General features: G+C 40.8%; 2 protein-coding genes across 8 annotated transcripts; both read left to right on the top strand.

Moving 5' to 3' along the window:
* The first annotated feature begins 226 nt into the window (after positions 1-226).
* smc1b (structural maintenance of chromosomes 1B) lies at positions 227-10,208 on the top strand. 4 transcript variants are annotated; one of them, XM_077595320.1, is made up of 25 exons: positions 227-428; positions 1,232-1,420; positions 1,793-1,908; positions 1,983-2,186; positions 2,688-2,926; positions 3,312-3,570; positions 3,654-3,794; positions 3,922-4,004; positions 4,124-4,352; positions 4,425-4,610; positions 4,972-5,163; positions 5,238-5,384; positions 5,612-5,749; positions 5,898-6,014; positions 6,115-6,221; positions 6,326-6,467; positions 7,024-7,169; positions 7,276-7,429; positions 7,789-7,887; positions 7,960-8,113; positions 8,393-8,547; positions 8,628-8,779; positions 8,935-9,004; positions 9,243-9,353; positions 9,747-10,208. In XM_077595320.1, exons 1-25 carry the CDS (start codon positions 323-325, stop codon positions 9,861-9,863), a joined length of 3,753 nt encoding a protein of 1,250 aa, XP_077451446.1. In that variant the 5' UTR covers positions 227-322; the 3' UTR covers positions 9,864-10,208. The 4 variants fall into 4 exon arrangements, with proteins under 4 accessions (XP_077451446.1, XP_077451448.1, XP_077451447.1 ...); XM_077595322.1 differs by having other exon boundaries at positions 4,145-4,352; XM_077595321.1 differs by having other exon boundaries at positions 1,793-1,905.
* A 252-nt stretch (positions 10,209-10,460) lies between these two features.
* borcs5 (BLOC-1 related complex subunit 5) lies at positions 10,461-17,035 on the top strand. 4 transcript variants are annotated; one of them, XM_077596477.1, is made up of 6 exons: positions 10,461-10,738; positions 10,800-10,874; positions 10,948-11,091; positions 11,304-11,461; positions 12,379-12,639; positions 16,956-17,035. In XM_077596477.1, the coding sequence occupies exons 2-5, from the start codon at positions 10,817-10,819 to the stop codon at positions 12,610-12,612; spliced, it is 594 nt and encodes a 197-aa protein (XP_077452603.1). In that variant the 5' UTR covers positions 10,461-10,738; positions 10,800-10,816; the 3' UTR covers positions 12,613-12,639; positions 16,956-17,035. The 4 variants fall into 4 exon arrangements, with proteins under 4 accessions (XP_077452603.1, XP_077452601.1, XP_077452604.1 ...); XM_077596475.1 differs by having other exon boundaries at positions 10,461-10,874; XM_077596478.1 differs by lacking the exon at positions 16,956-17,035 and adding an exon at positions 12,709-13,098 and having other exon boundaries at positions 10,461-10,874.
* Positions 17,036-18,523: the final 1,488 nt, after the last annotated feature.

Consider the following 18,523-nt stretch of genomic DNA (forward strand, 5'->3'; position numbering starts at 1 on the left):
TTACACATATATTAGTACAAAATCCTCCATTAAAATAAGGAAAATTAATTATAACGAAAACTATTTGACTGGGAATAATCCTATAATAGTAGTATTATCATGTTTTGAATTCTGCATATATTCTTATAGGTCAAGATTTGCAACAGCCCTTCCAGGACCTTTCCAGGAAAAAAAAAGAAGTAAAAAGTACATTTTGCTTCTGTCGTTGTCGTTCATTCCATTTTTTTGCCCTTTCAGGACCTTTCTTAGTGGAAAGAAGGTTGGAGAACTGCAAGAAGTGCATTGGCGACATTACGATTTTTGACTCTATTTAACTTGTGCGATGGGTTATCTCAAACAAATTGTAGTTGAAAACTTCAAGTCGTGGCGAGGACAGCAAATGTTTCCATTTACAAATTTTAGCTGCATTATTGGCCCCAATGGCTCAGGTAATTGATCCCTCCACCTCCACTCTAGTTTTGTAAAGGGCTAGTTAGCTCTTGTGCTAAGCTAATTGCTAATACTGCAGTTGTTATCTTTAATTAAGTTAATATAAAGTACTTTTGGTGGTTAGAGGGCGTAAAACGTGACTATCTAAAAGCGATGATCGTCGTGAAATTCACTAATATACCGCTTGTTGTGAATGAAGACACTCTTAACTCCGTTTTAGAAGAATGATGTTAATACTCATAAACGTGACTATCTAAAAGCGATGCTCGTCGTGAAATTCACTAATATACCGCTTGTTGCGAATGAAGACGCTCTTAATTCAGTTTTAGAAGAATGATGTTAATACTGATACTGATATGTTATAGTATACTTATATTTCCTGTTATTCTCATACAGTAAATGAAATTACTGTACATCTCAACCGAATTCGTAAATTGAGCTTCTTGGCTCCCATTCACGGCTCTAAACGTTCAATCTATTTCGACTGGTAGAGTTTGGAAGACCAATCAAAATGAATCTGATGTCCATCTCTCATTATCGGTTTTTCCAATAAAATGTTCTCATCACAGTTGTGGATACTTTTTTTTATTTTTCTAAGAAAACCTTAATGTAGACCAACCTTTTCAACACTAAATGTCCAAAACTGATGTTGCAACATTGATTTTATTTAGTATTTATTTATTAAAAACCCTAATAATAATGCAATACATGACCAATAAAGACATTCTATCAATGCAATGGAAAAGCCCCTTTTGAGGTTACCTATGGTTAATAACTACCTGTTCCCCATTTTATTAAACAGGCAAGTCTAACGTGATGGATGCCGTAAGCTTTGCCATAGGGGAGCGGGCAAGCGTACTACGAGTGAAGCACCTCAGAGACCTGATCCACGGGTCTCAAACTGGTCAGCCGGTTTCCGGTCGTACTAGCGTCACTCTCTTTTACTACCATGATCAGGACCTGGAGATCCAATTCTCACGGAGCATCTCTGGTGCGCACACATTCAAGTTCAACCTCTAAATCATACACGTTTTGATATCTATATTAAAATGTTTTACAGCATTTATAAGTTATCTAAATTTCAGTGAGTAAGCACCATAGTTGCATTTTGTTTGTAGCGTAATTGTTCACGCTTGCTTTTTCTACCAATTACAAGTCATGCAATGAAGTAGACTTGAAGAATACTAGATCAGACTTTTGTCTTCAGCAAGCACGGCTGCTAATTCATCTCTTAGAATATTTGTGATTTGCGGCAATATAGTGCATTATGTGCCTAAATTATAACATTGGCTGCTGAAACATTTTGAAAGGTTATTTTTTCTTTCAGAATCAATTCCTTTCATTTTCCTTTTCCTTTTCTCAGGTGACTCCTCTGAGTACCTCATCAACGGCAATCGAACTACTTTCAACTGCTACGCCGGGGAGCTCTCCAAGATTGGCATTATCACCAAAGCTCAAAACTGCCTTGTGTTCCAGGTAGTAATTTTGTTGAGTTAGTATATGCCTGTTACTCATGGATTTTCTGGCCATGTGGTTCTCTCGCTGGTCACTAGGGAACAGTGGAGTCCATTGCTCTGCAGAATCCTATAGAGCGATGCAAGCTATTTGAACTCATCAGTCATTCCAAAGAGTTTTTAGCCGAGTACAACGAGAAGAAGGAGGCCATGCTGAAGGCCAAGGAGGACACGCATTTTCAGTTTACCAAGAAGAAATCAGTAGCTGTTGAGAGTAAGCAAATGTCTGATGAGAAACTAGAGGTGAGCAACTTTGGGCAAGTTACTTTTAAAAAGGAATAAAAATAAATAAAATAAAAATATCTATATTTTTAAATGTATATATTTCTTTATATATTACAGATTTAAGAGAATTTACTTTCTTTAGTCATAACATTACAAGTCAACTGTAGGTAGTCATGCTGTCCATAGATACATGTGTGGGTTTTCTCCGGGTTCTCTGGTTTCCTCCTACATCCAAAACGCATGATAGGCTGTTTGACGGAGTGCATGGTTGTTAGTGTTCTTGTGCCCTGCAATTGCCTAGCAACCAATCCAGGGTGCACCCCGCCCACTGCCTGTTGTTAGCTGGAATAGGCTCCGTCACCCCCGTGACCCTCGGCTCGGAAATGAATGTATGAATGAATAAATGATCAGAGAAGGTTAAATTGACATGAATTGACAAGTGAAGCACGGTAGCCCGCCATGCTTGTAAAGCGTTGGGGGAAGCTTGGTCATGGAATTATATTATCTTTCCTTTTTCAGGCCCAGAAGTACCAGAGCCTTGTTGATGATATTCAACAAAAGCGTCTGCAGCTGAGCTTGGCTGTACTCTATCATAACGAGAAGGCAATTGAAAGAACCAGCAACACTCAATGTGTCAAGCAAAGGGCTGTTGCGGCTCAAAACGCTACTTTGCAGGACTGGGAGGAGACCGTGAAAACCCTCAAGAAGGATCATGGTCGCCTGGTCAGGGAGCAGCAGCTTATGGAAAAAGAGATTCGGTTAGTTCACATTCTGCAACCCTTGTGTGGATCAGCAATATGCAAGATGAATGAATGAATTATAATTGGGACACCGCGCTTCCATGTCATACATCTGAAGGCCACACTTGAATACCAAAATATGATGTGGACACCAGGTCTTTATTGTTTTTTTTTCTTTTTCTTTTTCTTTTAAATACCAAAAATAGTCATCTGCGCTATAAATTCTTACAATTATTATGGATTGCTTCATATATTTACTGCATGCTCTATGAAGAAGCCAAAACTAAAGTCTTAAAGTTATTATGGATTGCATCGTAGTATGTTTCATGTATGAAAACGAATGTGTCAAGTTCCTAGACAATGAACCTGGAATGACTTGATCTCCATTGAACCCTATGCTCAGTGCCCAGGAGCTTGTGGTGTCCCAGTCTCGCTCTCATTACATCAACACCAAAGTAAACACCTCTCATCATCTCAAGAAAATGGATGAGCTTCAAGCTCTGGTGAAAAACAGCCAGAAAACCCTAGCTCGAATAGAACAGGAGCTGACCGAGACCCAGCTGGAGAAAACAGATCTGGAGAACACCTGGAAGGTCTGCACGGAACAATTTCTGAAACAGAGAATGTCCCAGGGCAGAGACATCGAGCTCGATGGCAGTCAGGTGAGCATGTCTCAGAAGAATTTGAGGCTTTCTCAATGCATTGGTTAGTTGTTTGAACTTTTCCTGAAAAATGTGCTTGACAGCGGGAGCGCTACAGAGACCTCAAGGACTTGGCCATGAAGCAGAACGCAGTGTTGTATCAAAAATCCCAGAAAATAGGAAGAGAGGTCAAGGCAGAGTACGACCAGTTGGCGTTTGACCAGCGTAAACGGAACGAAGTTGAGGTAATAGCTCATTTTAAAAAAATAAAAAAATAAAAATAAATACATTGTGTCTCAAAATACCTAATTTTGTGAGGGTGATATTAAAAAATCTGAAATTCACCTAGTGAGAATGACCATTCTGCTGTAGGATAGCATCAAAAACAACAAGTCAGAGTTGGACAATTTAACCCGCAAAGCAGAGAAACTAGAGGAGTATACTAAAAAATCCAGGTATGTCTGTACGTCCTTACGTATAATATATATCATATTATAAATTTCTTTTTCCTATTATTCCTTATCCCAGGTTTGACTCTGACAGTAATGGGTCTCTGTACTTGCTGATTTCCCAGAATCTATACGTGTATTTGTAGATCATCTTTGGATGACTTCCATCAAAAGGAGGAGCACTTGCAGGCAGAGTTGCAGTCCAGCAGAGAGCGTGCCAACATTGTACAAGAGGAGCTGAAACAGGTACTGGATCAGGTGGGAGATGCTTGCCTGGAGAGAACCGAGAGCAAGCATCAGCTGCGGCGCAAAGACATGTTGGAGAAGATGCAGCGACTCTTCACTGATAGTGTGGTAAGAGATAAGTGAAGATGATAGAAAGTCAAAGCAAAATGGGACACATTTTCCATGTGTTTCTTGTTCCAGTATGGCCGCCTGTGTGACCTGTGCACCCCTATCCATAAGAGATATCGGCTGGCCGTCACTAAGGTTTTTGGCCACTTCATGAAGGCCATAGTAGTGACGACACAGAAGACGGCGGAGGCCTGCATCAAGATGCTGAGAGAGGAGCGGGCCGAACCTGAGACTTTCCTGCCTATCGACTACTTGGATGTAAGAGCTTTAATGCTGCACATGCTGTACTATGAAGCATACCTGATTATAAGTCACATCTCCCAAAAATACACATGTACTGTAAGACCAACGTGTCCATCTTTTGATTTAGCATCGTTACGTAGAATGATGTTGCTCAAAAATTGGAATTGATCAAGAAGAGGTGATGACATTTTAGATAACAACCTCCGTCGTGTTTTCTTGCCTCCTGGTCCTTCATATGCAGTTACCTGTCGGCACCAATGGTGTTCTTACCTCACCTGTAGAAATTTAGAAATGAATTTAACAGATCACTAGTTCTCATTTAATAGCATTTATCGCAACAGGCCTTGCAATATTAAACATCAGCCCGCATATTCAGGTGCGTCCCCTAAATGAGCGTCTGAGGGAGATACCGGGCGCCATGATGGTAGTGGATGTTGTACTCGTCAATGTGAACACAAGCGTACTAGAACTGAGAAGAGTGGTGCAGTTTGTATGTGGCAACACGCTTGTGTGTGAGACCACAAAAGACGCCAGGAGCATTGCCTTTGATGAGAAGGAGCGCCAAAAGGTAAATCGTTGGATTAGATAAGTGCAACAAATGCTTGTTGATGAGCTGTTCTGAGCTCATTTTGGTTGCTGCAGACTGTATCTCTGGATGGGACCCTGTTTTCAAAGTCTGGCGTGATCTCTGGAGGCACCAGTGACCTGCGCTTCAAAGCTCGCTGTTGGGATGACAACGATGTAACCAGGCTGAAACATAAAAAACAACAGCTGACTGATGAGCTAAAGGTAAGTCATCATACAGTCAAGGGCTTCTCGGACAGAGTTGACATTAAAATATTCATGGTACTTTAAAGACATTGTTTTTTTTTCTCTGCTGATAGAAGGTATATTTTTGAAGGTAAGTGCTGAAAACATGTACAAAGACTGAGACACAGTCTCAGACCCTGTGCTGCCGGAAAACTCCAAATGGTTATCCAATGATGATGAAAGTTTTGTTGTTGTTGATGTTGCAGAATTTGATGAGACACAGGCGGAAGGAGTCGGACCTTAATGAGATCATTCTGCAGGCAAACGGCTTAAAGACCCGTCTGAAATATTCCAAAAGTGAACTGGATCTCCTTGTGAAGCAAAGCATCCCGAAATGCCTTGGGGTGAGGTGATCTACGTATTGACTTGGCAAAATGTCCTGGCTATCCAGAGCAATACAGCCAAGGGTTATCTGTGTCGATAGCTTAGAAACGTTTTTTGTTGCTGCAGACGCACATAATTATCATCGATTGTCTTTTCCCTTGGTGACAGGACATTTCTCGTTTGGAGAGTGAACTGGCAAACTTAAACTGCCAGATCCAGATGCAGCTACAAAGTGTGAATGCGAAAGAAGATGCCACAAATAACCTGAAAGACCAGATTCAGCAGGTATCATCCTTTAACTGCAAATAAAAAATAAAAAATTCTCATCCTTTAAGGTTTCCAGACATCAGGGTGGAATCTTTATTCATAAAATATGCTTCTTTAGACAGAGGACACAGTGTTTTCTAACTTCTGTGCTGAGATTGGAGTGGGAAACATCCGAGAATATGAACAGGAGCAGCTGAAACATCAGGAAGAGCATGACGAGAAGCGGTATGAATTATTAAAGACTTAGTGGAATCAACATTCGCATTTTCACGTTCTCTACATTTTGGTATGGGACAATCTGCAATTTAATGGACTGCAAATCCGTTCAGCTTGGAGTTTGAGAACCAGTGTAGTCGCTTGAATGCCAAGATGGAGTACGAAAAAGAGCAACTAAAAAAACAGAAGAAAAAGCTCAGTAAAATACAGGCCTCAATCCACAATGAAGAAAGCAACATGGCCCAGAAGAAAAAGGTTAGCATGGACCAATGTTCCCTCTAATTTTTCGTTGGTCTGAGCAGAAAGTCAACCTCCCTGAGCGCACTGAGTACCAGTGTGAGCGACATCATCGGTACTCGGATGATTCGCCTAAAGACGTTTCGCCGACGGACGTTTGACAGACGGGCAGGTCGCCGAATGAACGTTCGGCGGAACGTCCATTCGGCGACCTGTCCATTTTTCATGTAAAACATGCTGTAAAACACGAAAAATATAAGTGGACAGAGCTACTGCCACTTGCTACCGCTTAAACGGCGCCATCATGGGGAAAGGGGTAAAAAAAAAAAAAAAAAAATCCAATTTTTTTTTTTTATTTTTTTTTTTTTTTTTTTACTGCGCGCCATATGATTGCTGCTGCGCAGCGAGGACGAGAGTAGTGCGCAATTGCGCACGCGCGCAGCTTAGAGGGAACACTGGCATGGACCTACTGTCATCCTGTAATGATAATTTAGTAGTAGAATTGATGCACCTCTAAAGAGGTTTGTTTTTTTAAGGTGATTTCTTTAGTCTCATAATCAGTCTCCCCTTTCAGGAAGAGGAGAAGCATTTGATGGCTGTTGGAAAAAATGACAACAAACTGCTGGAAATGAAGAACCAACTGCTCGAAAAGAAGAATCAGGTCGCATCTGCCAAAAGTGATATAGACGAGAAAATCCCACGCCTTCATGAGATGAACAGGTTAAACTAATTACTAATGAAAAAATAAATAAAAAAAATCCAACACTGTTTACAACAACTCTGGTTTATTAAGAGAAAATGCATGAAATTTGACATTTTCCCACAGAGAGTTGGTGAAATTGCAGCAGGAGGTCCTTTGTGCCGAGAGCAGACTGGAGCAGAACCGTTTAAGCCGACACAACTTGCTTCTGGCTTGCAAGTTATATGACCAACCAATCATCTTGCAGTCGGGTGACCTGAACGAAGTCAGCCAACTGCAGGTATCAAGACCTCTGCGTTAAGATACTATATACTGTTTCCATCATTTGTTCATATGACAAAACGGGTGTTTATGTGTGTGCGAAAGTGTGTAACAAGAGAATTGACCACCATAGTTCTTAGTTTTTAGTACTTACCGGTGTGTTTTGGGCACCCAGATTATTATCCTTGGGGGGAAAAAAAACAAAATTGTTAGGGTTTTGCTTTGGTCAACGCAATAATGATCAATATAAGTGTAACTTTGTCAATCTTGAAAGTGAAAGGTTTTGTAAAAGTCAGCAAAAATGTGTCCGATGCCTTTATTATGTGTCGTACACATGTACAGACCTGTAAATTAGTGGGTGTGTTTTGATTTTTCCAGCTGGAAGAAGGCTTAGAATGTTCTTCTGTCACTACCGACATCTTTGAGAGGGAGTCCCAGCTTGTTATTGACTATTCTTGCCTGGAAGCTGAAAGCAAGGTGACACAGTGATGTTTAAGCATTACGATAAGCATCGCAAGCCGTGCTCACAGTGTCCGTGTGTGTTTGCAGGACATGCCTGAGGAGGAGGTGGAAAACTATCTGAAGATGCAGAAGGACTCACTTGATGCTCTAGAGGAGCTTCTGAAAAACACAGCTAAGCCTAATTTTAAAGCTGTGGAAAAGCTGAGGAAGGTGAAGGACAAGCTACAAGATGTCACCGATGGTACTGTGGGGACTTTAAATGTCCATTCTCCATCCATTCTCGCAATACTGCACATCTTTTTTTTCACCGTATACTGGTTTACCACTTACGTGGTAAAGACAAAATTGGTAGTTTTATAGTGCAATTAAATTGAATTTAAAATAGATTATCGTCCACCACCGTCCGCTGTTAGACATCCCAATTACGTTCGTAAATACGTTATGTAAATAAAGTGTTCTGGAGATGTCGCAGCGGGGGATGTGAAGATCACTAACACAGAATTTGCTGTCCCTGACCCAGCCTTCAAAGCTGCAACCATCTCTACCAGGAATTTCACCTATGAGTATGGCACAGTCAAACATAAGCGCTCACAACTCTTCAACAAGTGCTTCAACCATGTGTCTAGTGTCATTGACGGCATCTACAAGAGAATATGCCAGAACAACAGCGCCCAGGTGAAAAGTCCGCTTCCCATCGCCAAGGTGAAATTGTTCAATCATCCTAACTCTTGAAATCTCTATGTAATGTTTTTCAGGCTATTCTATCTGCTGACAATCCGGAGGAGCCGTATCTTGGTGGCATCAATTACAGCTGCGTGGCTCCTGGGAAGCGTTACATGCCCATAGAGAATCTTTCCGGCGGGGAAAGGGCGATTGCTTCACTGGCTTTGCTGTTTGCCATTTACAGGTAGCTTCAATGGCACAAATTGAACCAAGCCGTTAACTGAGATAGAGAGGGCCCCGGAGTTACAAAAGCAACCAAAACAGGGATGGGCAATGTACTAAAAACTAATAAAATAAGGTTTCAAGCAAGTACAAAAAAAATACTCCTTCCTCTTGCAGTTTCCGTCCTGCTCCTTTCTTGATTTTGGACGAAGTAGATGCCTCCCTAGACAACTCCAACATTGAAAGGGTAAAACTCGCAACATGGATTTTTTCACATTTTTTTGACAAATATTATTTGGCTTCATAAAGTATCCATTTGACATCCATGCACTTGTGTTTTTCCTCAAATAATAAATGTCAAGAAATTAAAAAAAATCTCTTCCACATTAGCAGTCAGTATTGTATATAATGTCAAATATTTTAGTGATTGTGCAGTAATGTTAAACTTGCATCTAACACTACTATTATTCATGTTGTGCTTTTAGGTTACCACTTTCATCAGGGAACAATCCCAAGAGAAAATGCAGGTCATCGCCATCTCGCTGAAGGATGAGTTTTTCTCCAGGGCCGACACCCTCTTGGGAGTTTATATGGATGTAAGAACTTGGCGTTAGCCCACCAGTTGACAAACACTTTTGCAGAAGTGCCAATTGTGAACGCTCTTTTAATTCATTGCTTCATATAAGGTTTATTGGAATCTAATAAATATAGTGCTATACATACTATATATTGAAAAAAATATGACTAGTTTAGTACATTTTCAGGAGCGGGGGACGGAAGAACAATCCAAAAAAAAGATATATTTAAAGGGGGTTAGATGTGAATTTCACAGTTCTAACCTTCTAATCATGCTGTAGGGTGACTCCCTGGTTAAGAGGACAGTGGGATAGAACATTGAATTATGGTTGAGAAATTGTCCAAACCTGTCTGTTGCGCTCGGTAGTCCCTACCTACCCTCTCGCATCCACCTGTTTATTTTTCCCCCACAGTTTGACAAATGTACGTTCAGTCGCCTGCTGACGTTGGACCTTCGCCACTTCCCTCTTTTGGGAGACAATGTCAGAATGCCTGCCAGGGACAATCCTGAAGAAGACAACTTGCAGTAAAGCCTCTCCTTGTCTTCATTGTTTATCTGAGTCGTTTTAATTTAGGAATAAATGGTTTACCTGCAATTGTATTTCCTAGCTAGTTTTGTGGTTTATTGCCCTTATTTCTGAAACAGAAAGTTTTGAGGGAGTGTTTGTTAAGGGTGTCACTGAAATGTTTCATTTTTTGTTTTAATCTTAACAAAGCATTGATGACCTGAGTGACCTGTATTCTCAATTATACCAAATTGCCTAGTTATGTAGGCGTAGCAGTTTACTCCTCTTGTTGACCACTAGGGAAAAATGTCGTTCACTACATTTGAGTTAGTTGTATTTCAAATGAACTCAATAAAGGATTATTCATTATTACTTTTGTATTGTTTTTTGTTCAGTGGATATTGCTATAAAATACAGGCTATGTTCTTCCATGGACACAAAATATAAGTAACTTGCAGTTGTGGATATTAATTCCTGCAAGAAATTAATGGCTATTTCATTTGTATGGCCAAATATCTGCCAAAATAGCCCATATTTTCCTAAATGGTGTAAACCAATGGCTTTCCTGGGTCAGAACTCAAGTATACCCCTCCCCCTGTTTTACACGCGGCACATCACGTGACCAATATTTACGGAAGTGCTGTTACCATTTCGAAGATGCTCATCTTTCGCCTTTTGGTGTTTTACCACGCTAAAGTAAGCCTAAGAGAAAGGCAAACAATTTGTTACACATAACCGGGAAGCAATCAAGGTCGGATGTTGACGCAAAAAAACGTATAGATGATACCGTAGCTTCATAGTGTGCTCAGTATTTACTTGCGGAGCTAGCTTTGGCTTCCCAATTACACCAAATTCTCCATGAAACAACGCTATTCAGGTGTTTGCTGAGAAGCTGGACTGTGAGTTTAGTATTAACATTCGAGCATTTGTCAGCTACGTTGAACTAACTATCCACGTTAGCTTGGGTATTTAGCATCATGGGCGCCGAACAGAGCGGAGATGGGGAGCACAAACATTCGGACTATAGTTCGACTGGTAAGCAGGTTTTTATTTTATAAATCGTGTACTCGACTTGTGTGTTATAACTAACAAAAACATTTTTGTGAAGTGGTTCCTTCTCCTGCCAAACAGAAGGCGAAGATGGATGACATTGTGGTCGTAGCTCAGGGAACCCAGTCTTTGAGGAATATCCACAGTGACCCTGACGTTATCAAACTCCAAGAGATCCCTACTTTCCAGCCACTCTTGAAAGGTTCGGCTCTTTTGAAGTTTCAACCAGTAAGCCCAGTAAGCCCCGACATGTGTCCCAATAATTAAGGCCACTAAACATAAGAGGACCATCTATTCTTTTTAACAACTAACAGCATCACCATCCATGACTTGCTGATCAGACTGTAGTGATGCAAACTGCGGTAATGAATCCACTTTTGTTGTTGAGCCAATGATATGTTGCTCTACTGGCAGGAGTTCTGAGTGGTCAGACGTCCCCAAGCAGCATGTGTCTGGAGAGACTGGACTCCGCACAGGTGCTGCAGCTTTGCACCCGCTACCAGGACCACCTACACCAGTGCGCTGAGGCCGTATCCTTCGACCAGAACGCTTTGGTCAAGCGCATCAAAGAGGTGACCAGCACTATCAGTGCACAACTAAAAACTATAGTAATAGTCATTTAACATAACATATTCATTCATTCATTCATTTTCCAGAGTTGAACCTCTAGGAACCCTGCATTTTAAATCACTTGTTAACTCCTGATTTCTCAAGGTTCCATGCATGTTCATTTGCGTATAAGAACTCCAGCAAAAGCCATTTGTTCGAAGTCAAAGAATTTATTACCCTAACAGAGGAGTCACTACAGTCTTCCCTCGATTATTGTGACTTCACTTATCACGAATTCACTTCTTTGCGATTTTTTTTGCTATTAATTATTAAAAAAAAATAATCCCCAAAAATATATTTATTTATTTATTTTAAGTTCATAAAAATGTGAAAATCCACGCTGAAACTCAGAAGCCACTCCCCTGTCTTCCGCTTAATACGAGGACTCAGCACTGAAGAAAAAAAAGATAGTTATAATAGGGGTGGCCCTACTTCCCGATTTTTCCATTATCGTGGCCATGTCTGGTCTACATTAACTGTGATATTCGAGGGATTACTGTATATGCTCTATTCATTTGTCAACTGACATGCCTTAACAAAATTGTAATTTACCAATCCCCCACTAGGTGGGACGATTATGCTTTGAGAAGTGCACCAAAAATTGATGTCAAAATGTACATTTTGTATTTCATGAAGATGGTGTCTCAAATGGACTCAATTTTCTCAGTGGACATTTATTGCTGTTTGGTTAAATATGAAATTTATATACCCACAACTAGTCCAGGCTTAATGTGTGGTTTTCACGGCAACAACAAGATACATATATTATGCTCATCAGTGGAAGCATTTCCACAAATGCACTATTAGCACAGTGTACTTTTTTGAGAGAGTCATTTAGCTCGTATTTTCTAAACGGGTGGTCTTTGTGCTTGTAATTCAGATGGACCTCTCCGTGGACACTCTGTTCAGCATCATGCAGGAGCGCCAGAAGCGCTATGCCAAGTATGCTGAGCAGATCCAAAAGGTCAATGAGATGTCCATGATCCTTCGACGCATCCAGATGGGCATTGACCAGACGGTCCCGCTGATGGAGCGACTCAACAACATGTTGCCTGAAAGTGAGCGCTTGGAGCCCTTCAGTATGAGGCCCGATGCAGACCCAGGCACCAAGTAAACATCTTAAGCTATGCTGAAACCTGAGGTGAGGAATCTTTTTGATTTGGAGCTTCTACTGGGGAGCATTAAGTCACCTCGAATTTCATCTTGGAAGTATGAGACCAAAATGTGAATGAGCTGCGGATGTTTCTGAAGCCTGAAAAACTGGAACTCGGTGGATTGAAGAGATGAAGAAACGTGGTATAAATTAAAAAAAACTCAAGGGCAAACAATAAACCCAGAGTGGACTTGATAGATTTTCTTTCAATGTATTGCCCGCTTTTCCAATTTTGGATGGAAAAGTCAGGAGAGGGGCTTGTACCAGCAAGATTTGAATTTATCTGCCACAAATCAGTGTTTTTGATATGACCACTGATAACCTGAAAAACACCTACATGCAGCGCATAAAACCTCGTAACCACAGTGATCCAACAACAATATAACAAAATCACTCAGATTTAAAGCTGTCATGTGCTTATGCCATTAAACAAAAGTGGCCTGGTTTTATCTGCACTTTCATCTCATCTTAAATGACAAATTAATGAAATAAGATTTGAGTCCAAAAGTTTCATTTTAACAAAAAATTACGAGTGTCAAGAGGTTCTTTCTGCTCTATGTTGAGTTTACAGTGACGTCGTTAGGATTTCTGGCATGGGATTTCTAACTACAGTGGTACCTTTTTTTGCTGCATCTCTTTCGTGTATAACTACTATATCTACGAGGACTGAACGATTTATTCAGACTAGTTTCGACCAGGAAACGCATAACGCGCATGCGCGGGCAAAAAGAGGGCTTTCTGGGTAATGAAGTATACTCGTGCACAGAACACCAATAGCCAATGGCACTCTTTCCCAGAATAAAACTTCATTACCCACAATCAATATGTGGGAAGCTCAGCTATTGCATTTCCTGTTATTCTTTCTAAGGAAAGGAGCTCCCGCGATCGCTCATTTAAGCCTATTTCTCGTTGGCAAGTGGTCGTGCGTTATCCTATTGTGAGGACATTTGTGTGCATCATTTTCGGAATATTTTGAAGGAAATACAACAACAAACAGTCCATCGATAGCGAACGTGAGGGTGGAGGCGTGGCAAACCGCTAACCCGGAAAACGAAGGTAACAAAAGATTAAGACAAAACTAGAATTCAGTTTTGTGTAAAGTTACATTAAACTTATGTTTGAGTGTCTGTATATATTTATCCAAGTTAATTTAAATTTGTTTGTTCGTTTACGAGTGCCGTGGATAAAGTGCCCCCAAACAGCCCCCCCCCCCCTCCGCCTCCGCCTCCGTGTGTGTCGTTGTCTCTCCCCTCCGCGAAATAAGTCTAATTTTACATCTATTAAACACATTTTATTACTATTAAACCACTCTTTATTTATTCCTTTGTCAATATATGGCGAATTAGAAGAAATAAAACATTTTTTTCCAATCCATTATCCTGTTTTTGGTGTTTTTTCAGAGGGTTGGAACAAATTAATTTGTTTTCAATTCATTTCAATGGGAAACGTTCGCTCGAGTTACGAAAAGCTCGACATACGATCTCAGTCTCGGAACGGATTACGATCGTATGTCGAGGTACCACTGTACTGTTATTTTTGGGTGTGCTGTGGGAAATGCAATGTTATCACATGTCCAAACCATTTGAATTTGTAGGGCTGACAATGTCTGTTTTTTTTTCTTCAATATCCCACCCCCCAGTTGGATGTCAATCACTGTCAATGAAAGCCAATGGGTTAACCGACAGAACCTACTTAACTATTGACTCACGTGCCCCTCGTTTCAATGAATACGACACATAGTCGCTCAATAGCAAAAGTATCATTTCCATACATGGACGCGCTCTGAGATTTTTTTTTTGTTAGATAAAAGCACTGTAGATCAAAATGGATTGGATGTCTATCGCCAACAACGACTGAACTCTGCTGCATTTTCTAAGCTATGTGAGACTTTGCAGCTATGACATTAGGTCTTTTTGGCCTCAAAGCTGGAGTGAGTGAGGATTTCAAGGATTCAGCTGATCGCTAATGGTGAGCGCTGGGTGAAGTTTTTAAGCTGCTGAGCTTCTAGTTGAAACGGTTCAGTGTGACGCTAGTTCCAAGCTGGAATGAGTCATTTATTAATGGGTGTTTCTAAAGAGGCTCTAAAGGAGGAGGGCTAGTTTGAAGATTGCTCCAGAAAAGTTGCAGTCACGTGTTGCATAATAACAGGAGAACATGGCACTATCTGCCTGCGGAGCAATTCGGTGTGAAATGAAAGAAATCCAATTTCCTCTTTTTAAACGTCTCATTTGAATGGAAATCAAATAGCGGTCGTGCCCATTCCTCCAAATGTTGTTCATCTCTTTCATGTCCTTTACCCGGCAACAATTGACTTGTTTTAATGCCCAAGTAAGACATTCTGAGATTTTTGAAGCGAATCTTCTCATAGAATTGTTAACTGTTCAATCAAATTGTATTCTTGCTCACCAAAATGGGTATGTGTGTGTGTGTGCGTGTGTGCGTGTGTGCGTGTGTGCGTGTGTGTGTGTGTGTTGGTATAGCCCCTATCATATTGTATTTAATGTATAAGGAAATGTAATAAGGAAATCTTAGTCAGTAAACTCCCCAGCTATAGTATGACCAGTGCTGATGCTAGAAAAAAAATGACAGCACATATATGAGAAATAGTCTAGAAAACTGAATATGAAACAGCTTGATGTGTCTATTGTCACCAAAATCTATGTGGTCATACAAAGAGATAGAAAATCGATAACTTCCTAAAAAAAAAAGTAACTTTATTTTATCATTTTATGATTACTTTTACTTGACATTATCACCAATATTATCGCCGAATAAAGAAATAAAATCACTTTTCACTGGATGCATGTTCAGCTTTAAATAGCAAGCAGAAGACAAATCATCAGTGCCATTCACATGCAAATGAGCCCTCATACAAGCCCACCCTCCCTTTTAACATGTGTCACTTTTATGCGTGTACTTGAGTGTGTTGACAATAACCATAAGTGGCCTCCTCTTGTTGGTTAGCAGACAAAAGGATTTCAAGATGCTTGGAGAAGCAGAGGAAAATGCAATCAAATGACTATTTTCAAAGTACAAAACAGTGCTGCTTTTCTGACATGTTGGCTTCCACAGACAGCAGGAGTGTCCAATCTATTTACCCAAGTAGGCTCAGCATTCAATGTTCACCGTTTTGGTAACAAATATGTTCTGACCATCAATCAAAATATTACAATGGATTGGGTCTAAGTACTGCAGCGTGACCGGACGTTTGGTCGCCGGACGTTTGGTCGCCGGACGTTTGGTCGCCGGACGTCTGGTCGCCCGGACGTCTGGTCGCCCGGACGTCTGGTCTCCCGGATGTTTGGTTGCCCGGACGTTTGGTCGCCGGACGTTTGTTCGCCCGGGTGAATATAATTTTGAGAGCTGGTTTCAACAGTAGATATTTAGATATTAAACTCTCTCTCTCTCATGAATATAATTTTGAGAGCTGGTTTCAACAGCAAACTCTCTGTCATGTTGTCAAACGTCCGGCGACCAAACGTCCGGGCAACCAAACGTCCGGGCAACCAAACGTCCGGCGACCAAACGTCCGGCGACCAAACGTCCGGCGACCAAACGTCCGGCGACCAAACGTTCGGCGACCAAACGTCCGAGTACCGTACTCCAATCATTAGAAATCCAACATCATTGGGCGAGTTGAAATTTTATATAAGGAAACGTCGTTGAAAAGAAAAGCATGTTAAAGCAATTTAAATAAAAAATAAATGTGTGTTTTCTCAGCTGTTTCACAGTATCTTAGTTTGTGGTGGCAACTGTTGCTCTCAGACAAACTAAAGTAATGATAAAATGACTTCCGCTTCAACAGGTGCAACCTTGCCAGGTTTGCATAGAGCAAGCAGCAATTCTACAACGCATCCCCATACAAACTTCCAAATGTGAATTATTAATCGCTAGCTCCGGTGAAATAGCGACTTACGTGACGTGACGCCTCTTGAGTCACTCGTGAAGGCCTTTGCAGGCACCATTTTGTCAGTTGTAACACTTTATTCTACTTTGGGAGCTCATTTGCGCATGATGAGGTGCTGTTATGGTTAACAAGTGAGTTCAACAGTTTCCCTTAGCGTATCCATTTGTGATTAAGTGGAGACACTTTGTATTTTTATTCATTCCGTTTCACGTTTTAGGTTCTGATCTTTAAAATCAATTTGACTCCTATTTCATGTCCCTGTTTCTGGTGGTTAAAAGCTGCAGCTTGTGTGTTGAATAAATGATGAGCAAAAGTTGTTTCTCGCCTCGCAGGATAACACGCTTTCTGTGTTTACGCTGCACTTTATTTAACCACGTGAAATATTCATCATCTGCAGGAATCAACAACGTTGTCCATTGCCAGGGACGTTGGTCACATTTACACCTTGCAAATACAGAGATTTTTGGATATGTTGGAAACTTTGGACCGCAGGTACGTGCTTATGAATTCTAACAAAAGAGCCTGTGTTTGCGTGTACTTTTTGTTGTCATAAACAATGCTGCTGCCAATCAACTGTCACGCTCATACAAGAAAACGTGTCCCCCTGAGAAAAAGCATCACAACAGTCTTTTTTTTTTTCAAGCAATTTTGTGCTTGTTCAGGGACAACATTCACAGACAGCTTTCTGTTGCCTCGTCATAATATTTCTTCAAACAGGGCATGGTTTACAAATATTACTGTGTTGAAAATTAACCTGTACATATATAACATATATAATTGCTAATTTTTAAAGCTTATTATTCATTCAAATTCACTTTGGCCCTATCCAACAAGTTATCTATTTTTACTTTGAGTTTACAGCACCTTTTTGCAATCAGTGATGAACCCCCAATTTTCTTAGATACTTGATTCCCCTTAAGTCTTATTTGGACAAATATTCCAGGAGGAATTTGAAATGTTATTTCCACCCCTAAAGTTCCTAGGTCTATGTAAGAAACGCCTGCTTCAAAATTTTATTTGAATTTTCTTACTTACTTAGATGTACTTTTGCGGGGAGTCAGCAGGTGATCGCAGCGAAAGTGGCATCGAACGTCTTCTTATTTATATGCAGCAGTCAGCGTGTGTTTACAGATTTACCAACCGCTGATCTGAAATGCTTAAAAATGTATGAGTAGATAAAAGTTTTGTTCTTCTCTCCTATTTTGAAAGGCTCATGACCCGAATCTGTTACAGATGATGCAATAGGATGCAAACTGCTGCTTTCTTTTAATTTGGCATATGGGTCCTTTAGTCTTTTTGGGGGGGATCTTGTTATGATTCATTATTCACCTAATTAGGTGTTGATTAGGGACACATCTTCCTACTTTTTGATACAGGATATCTACTTTGGTTTAGGGTTGGTCATTTACATTTTTTCCAGGTTACAAGCAATAAAAAACCTGAAAATTGAGTTTTTACAAATGTTAAGAACCCCAAACAATCCACTGATCCTGCACCAAAATATTTGATCAGTCAACAAGTGGGCTTTTGCATTACAAATGTAATGTATTTTCGAGGATGAGTTATCTGTTCTAAATTGTAGGAACGTGGTGTTCAAGATGGATTGAGGTGTCATGCACAGTCATTGTGGACGCACAGCTGCTGCGTGATGCAACACACACACACACACACACACACACACACACACACACGCACACGCACACGCACACGCACACACGCGCGCATCCAGACAGCAGGAGAGGAACCAATGAGGCATTTGGTGCAGGCAGACACTGTTTGTGACACCTTGTGGTAGAGGAGAGGGTGTGGAGAGCGAGTGAGAGAGAGAGGGGGGGAGAGTTAGTGAGGAAGGAGAGGAGGAGGAGGAGGAGGTTGAGCAGATGTGGCAGTATCGCAGCCAGAGAGGAGAGCTTCACTTTTTCCCCTTCACCCTGCTCTTCCTCACTAATGTGAGTCAAGGTGAGA

Source organism: Stigmatopora argus, chromosome 3 (assembly GCF_051989625.1).
Source record: "Stigmatopora argus isolate UIUO_Sarg chromosome 3, RoL_Sarg_1.0, whole genome shotgun sequence".
Taxonomy (NCBI): Eukaryota; Metazoa; Chordata; class Actinopteri; order Syngnathiformes; family Syngnathidae; genus Stigmatopora; species Stigmatopora argus.

Excerpts from the sequence above, each read along its gene's own strand:
- smc1b (XM_077595320.1), top strand. The coding sequence starts at position 323 with ATGGGTTATCTCAAACAAATTGTAGTTGAAAACTTCAAGTCGTGGCGA. Across the intron at positions 6,222-6,325 it reads GAAGAGCATGACGAGAAGCG|CTTGGAGTTTGAGAACCAGT; the intron begins GTATGAATTATT and ends AAATCCGTTCAG. Across the intron at positions 6,468-7,023 it reads ACATGGCCCAGAAGAAAAAG|GAAGAGGAGAAGCATTTGAT; the intron begins GTTAGCATGGAC and ends CTCCCCTTTCAG.
- borcs5 (XM_077596475.1), top strand. The coding sequence starts at position 10,817 with ATGGGCGCCGAACAGAGCGGAGATGGGGAGCACAAACATTCGGACTAT. Across the intron at positions 10,875-10,947 it reads TTCGGACTATAGTTCGACTG|TGGTTCCTTCTCCTGCCAAA; the intron begins GTAAGCAGGTTT and ends ATTTTTGTGAAG. Across the intron at positions 11,092-11,303 it reads TTTCCAGCCACTCTTGAAAG|GAGTTCTGAGTGGTCAGACG; the intron begins GTTCGGCTCTTT and ends CTCTACTGGCAG.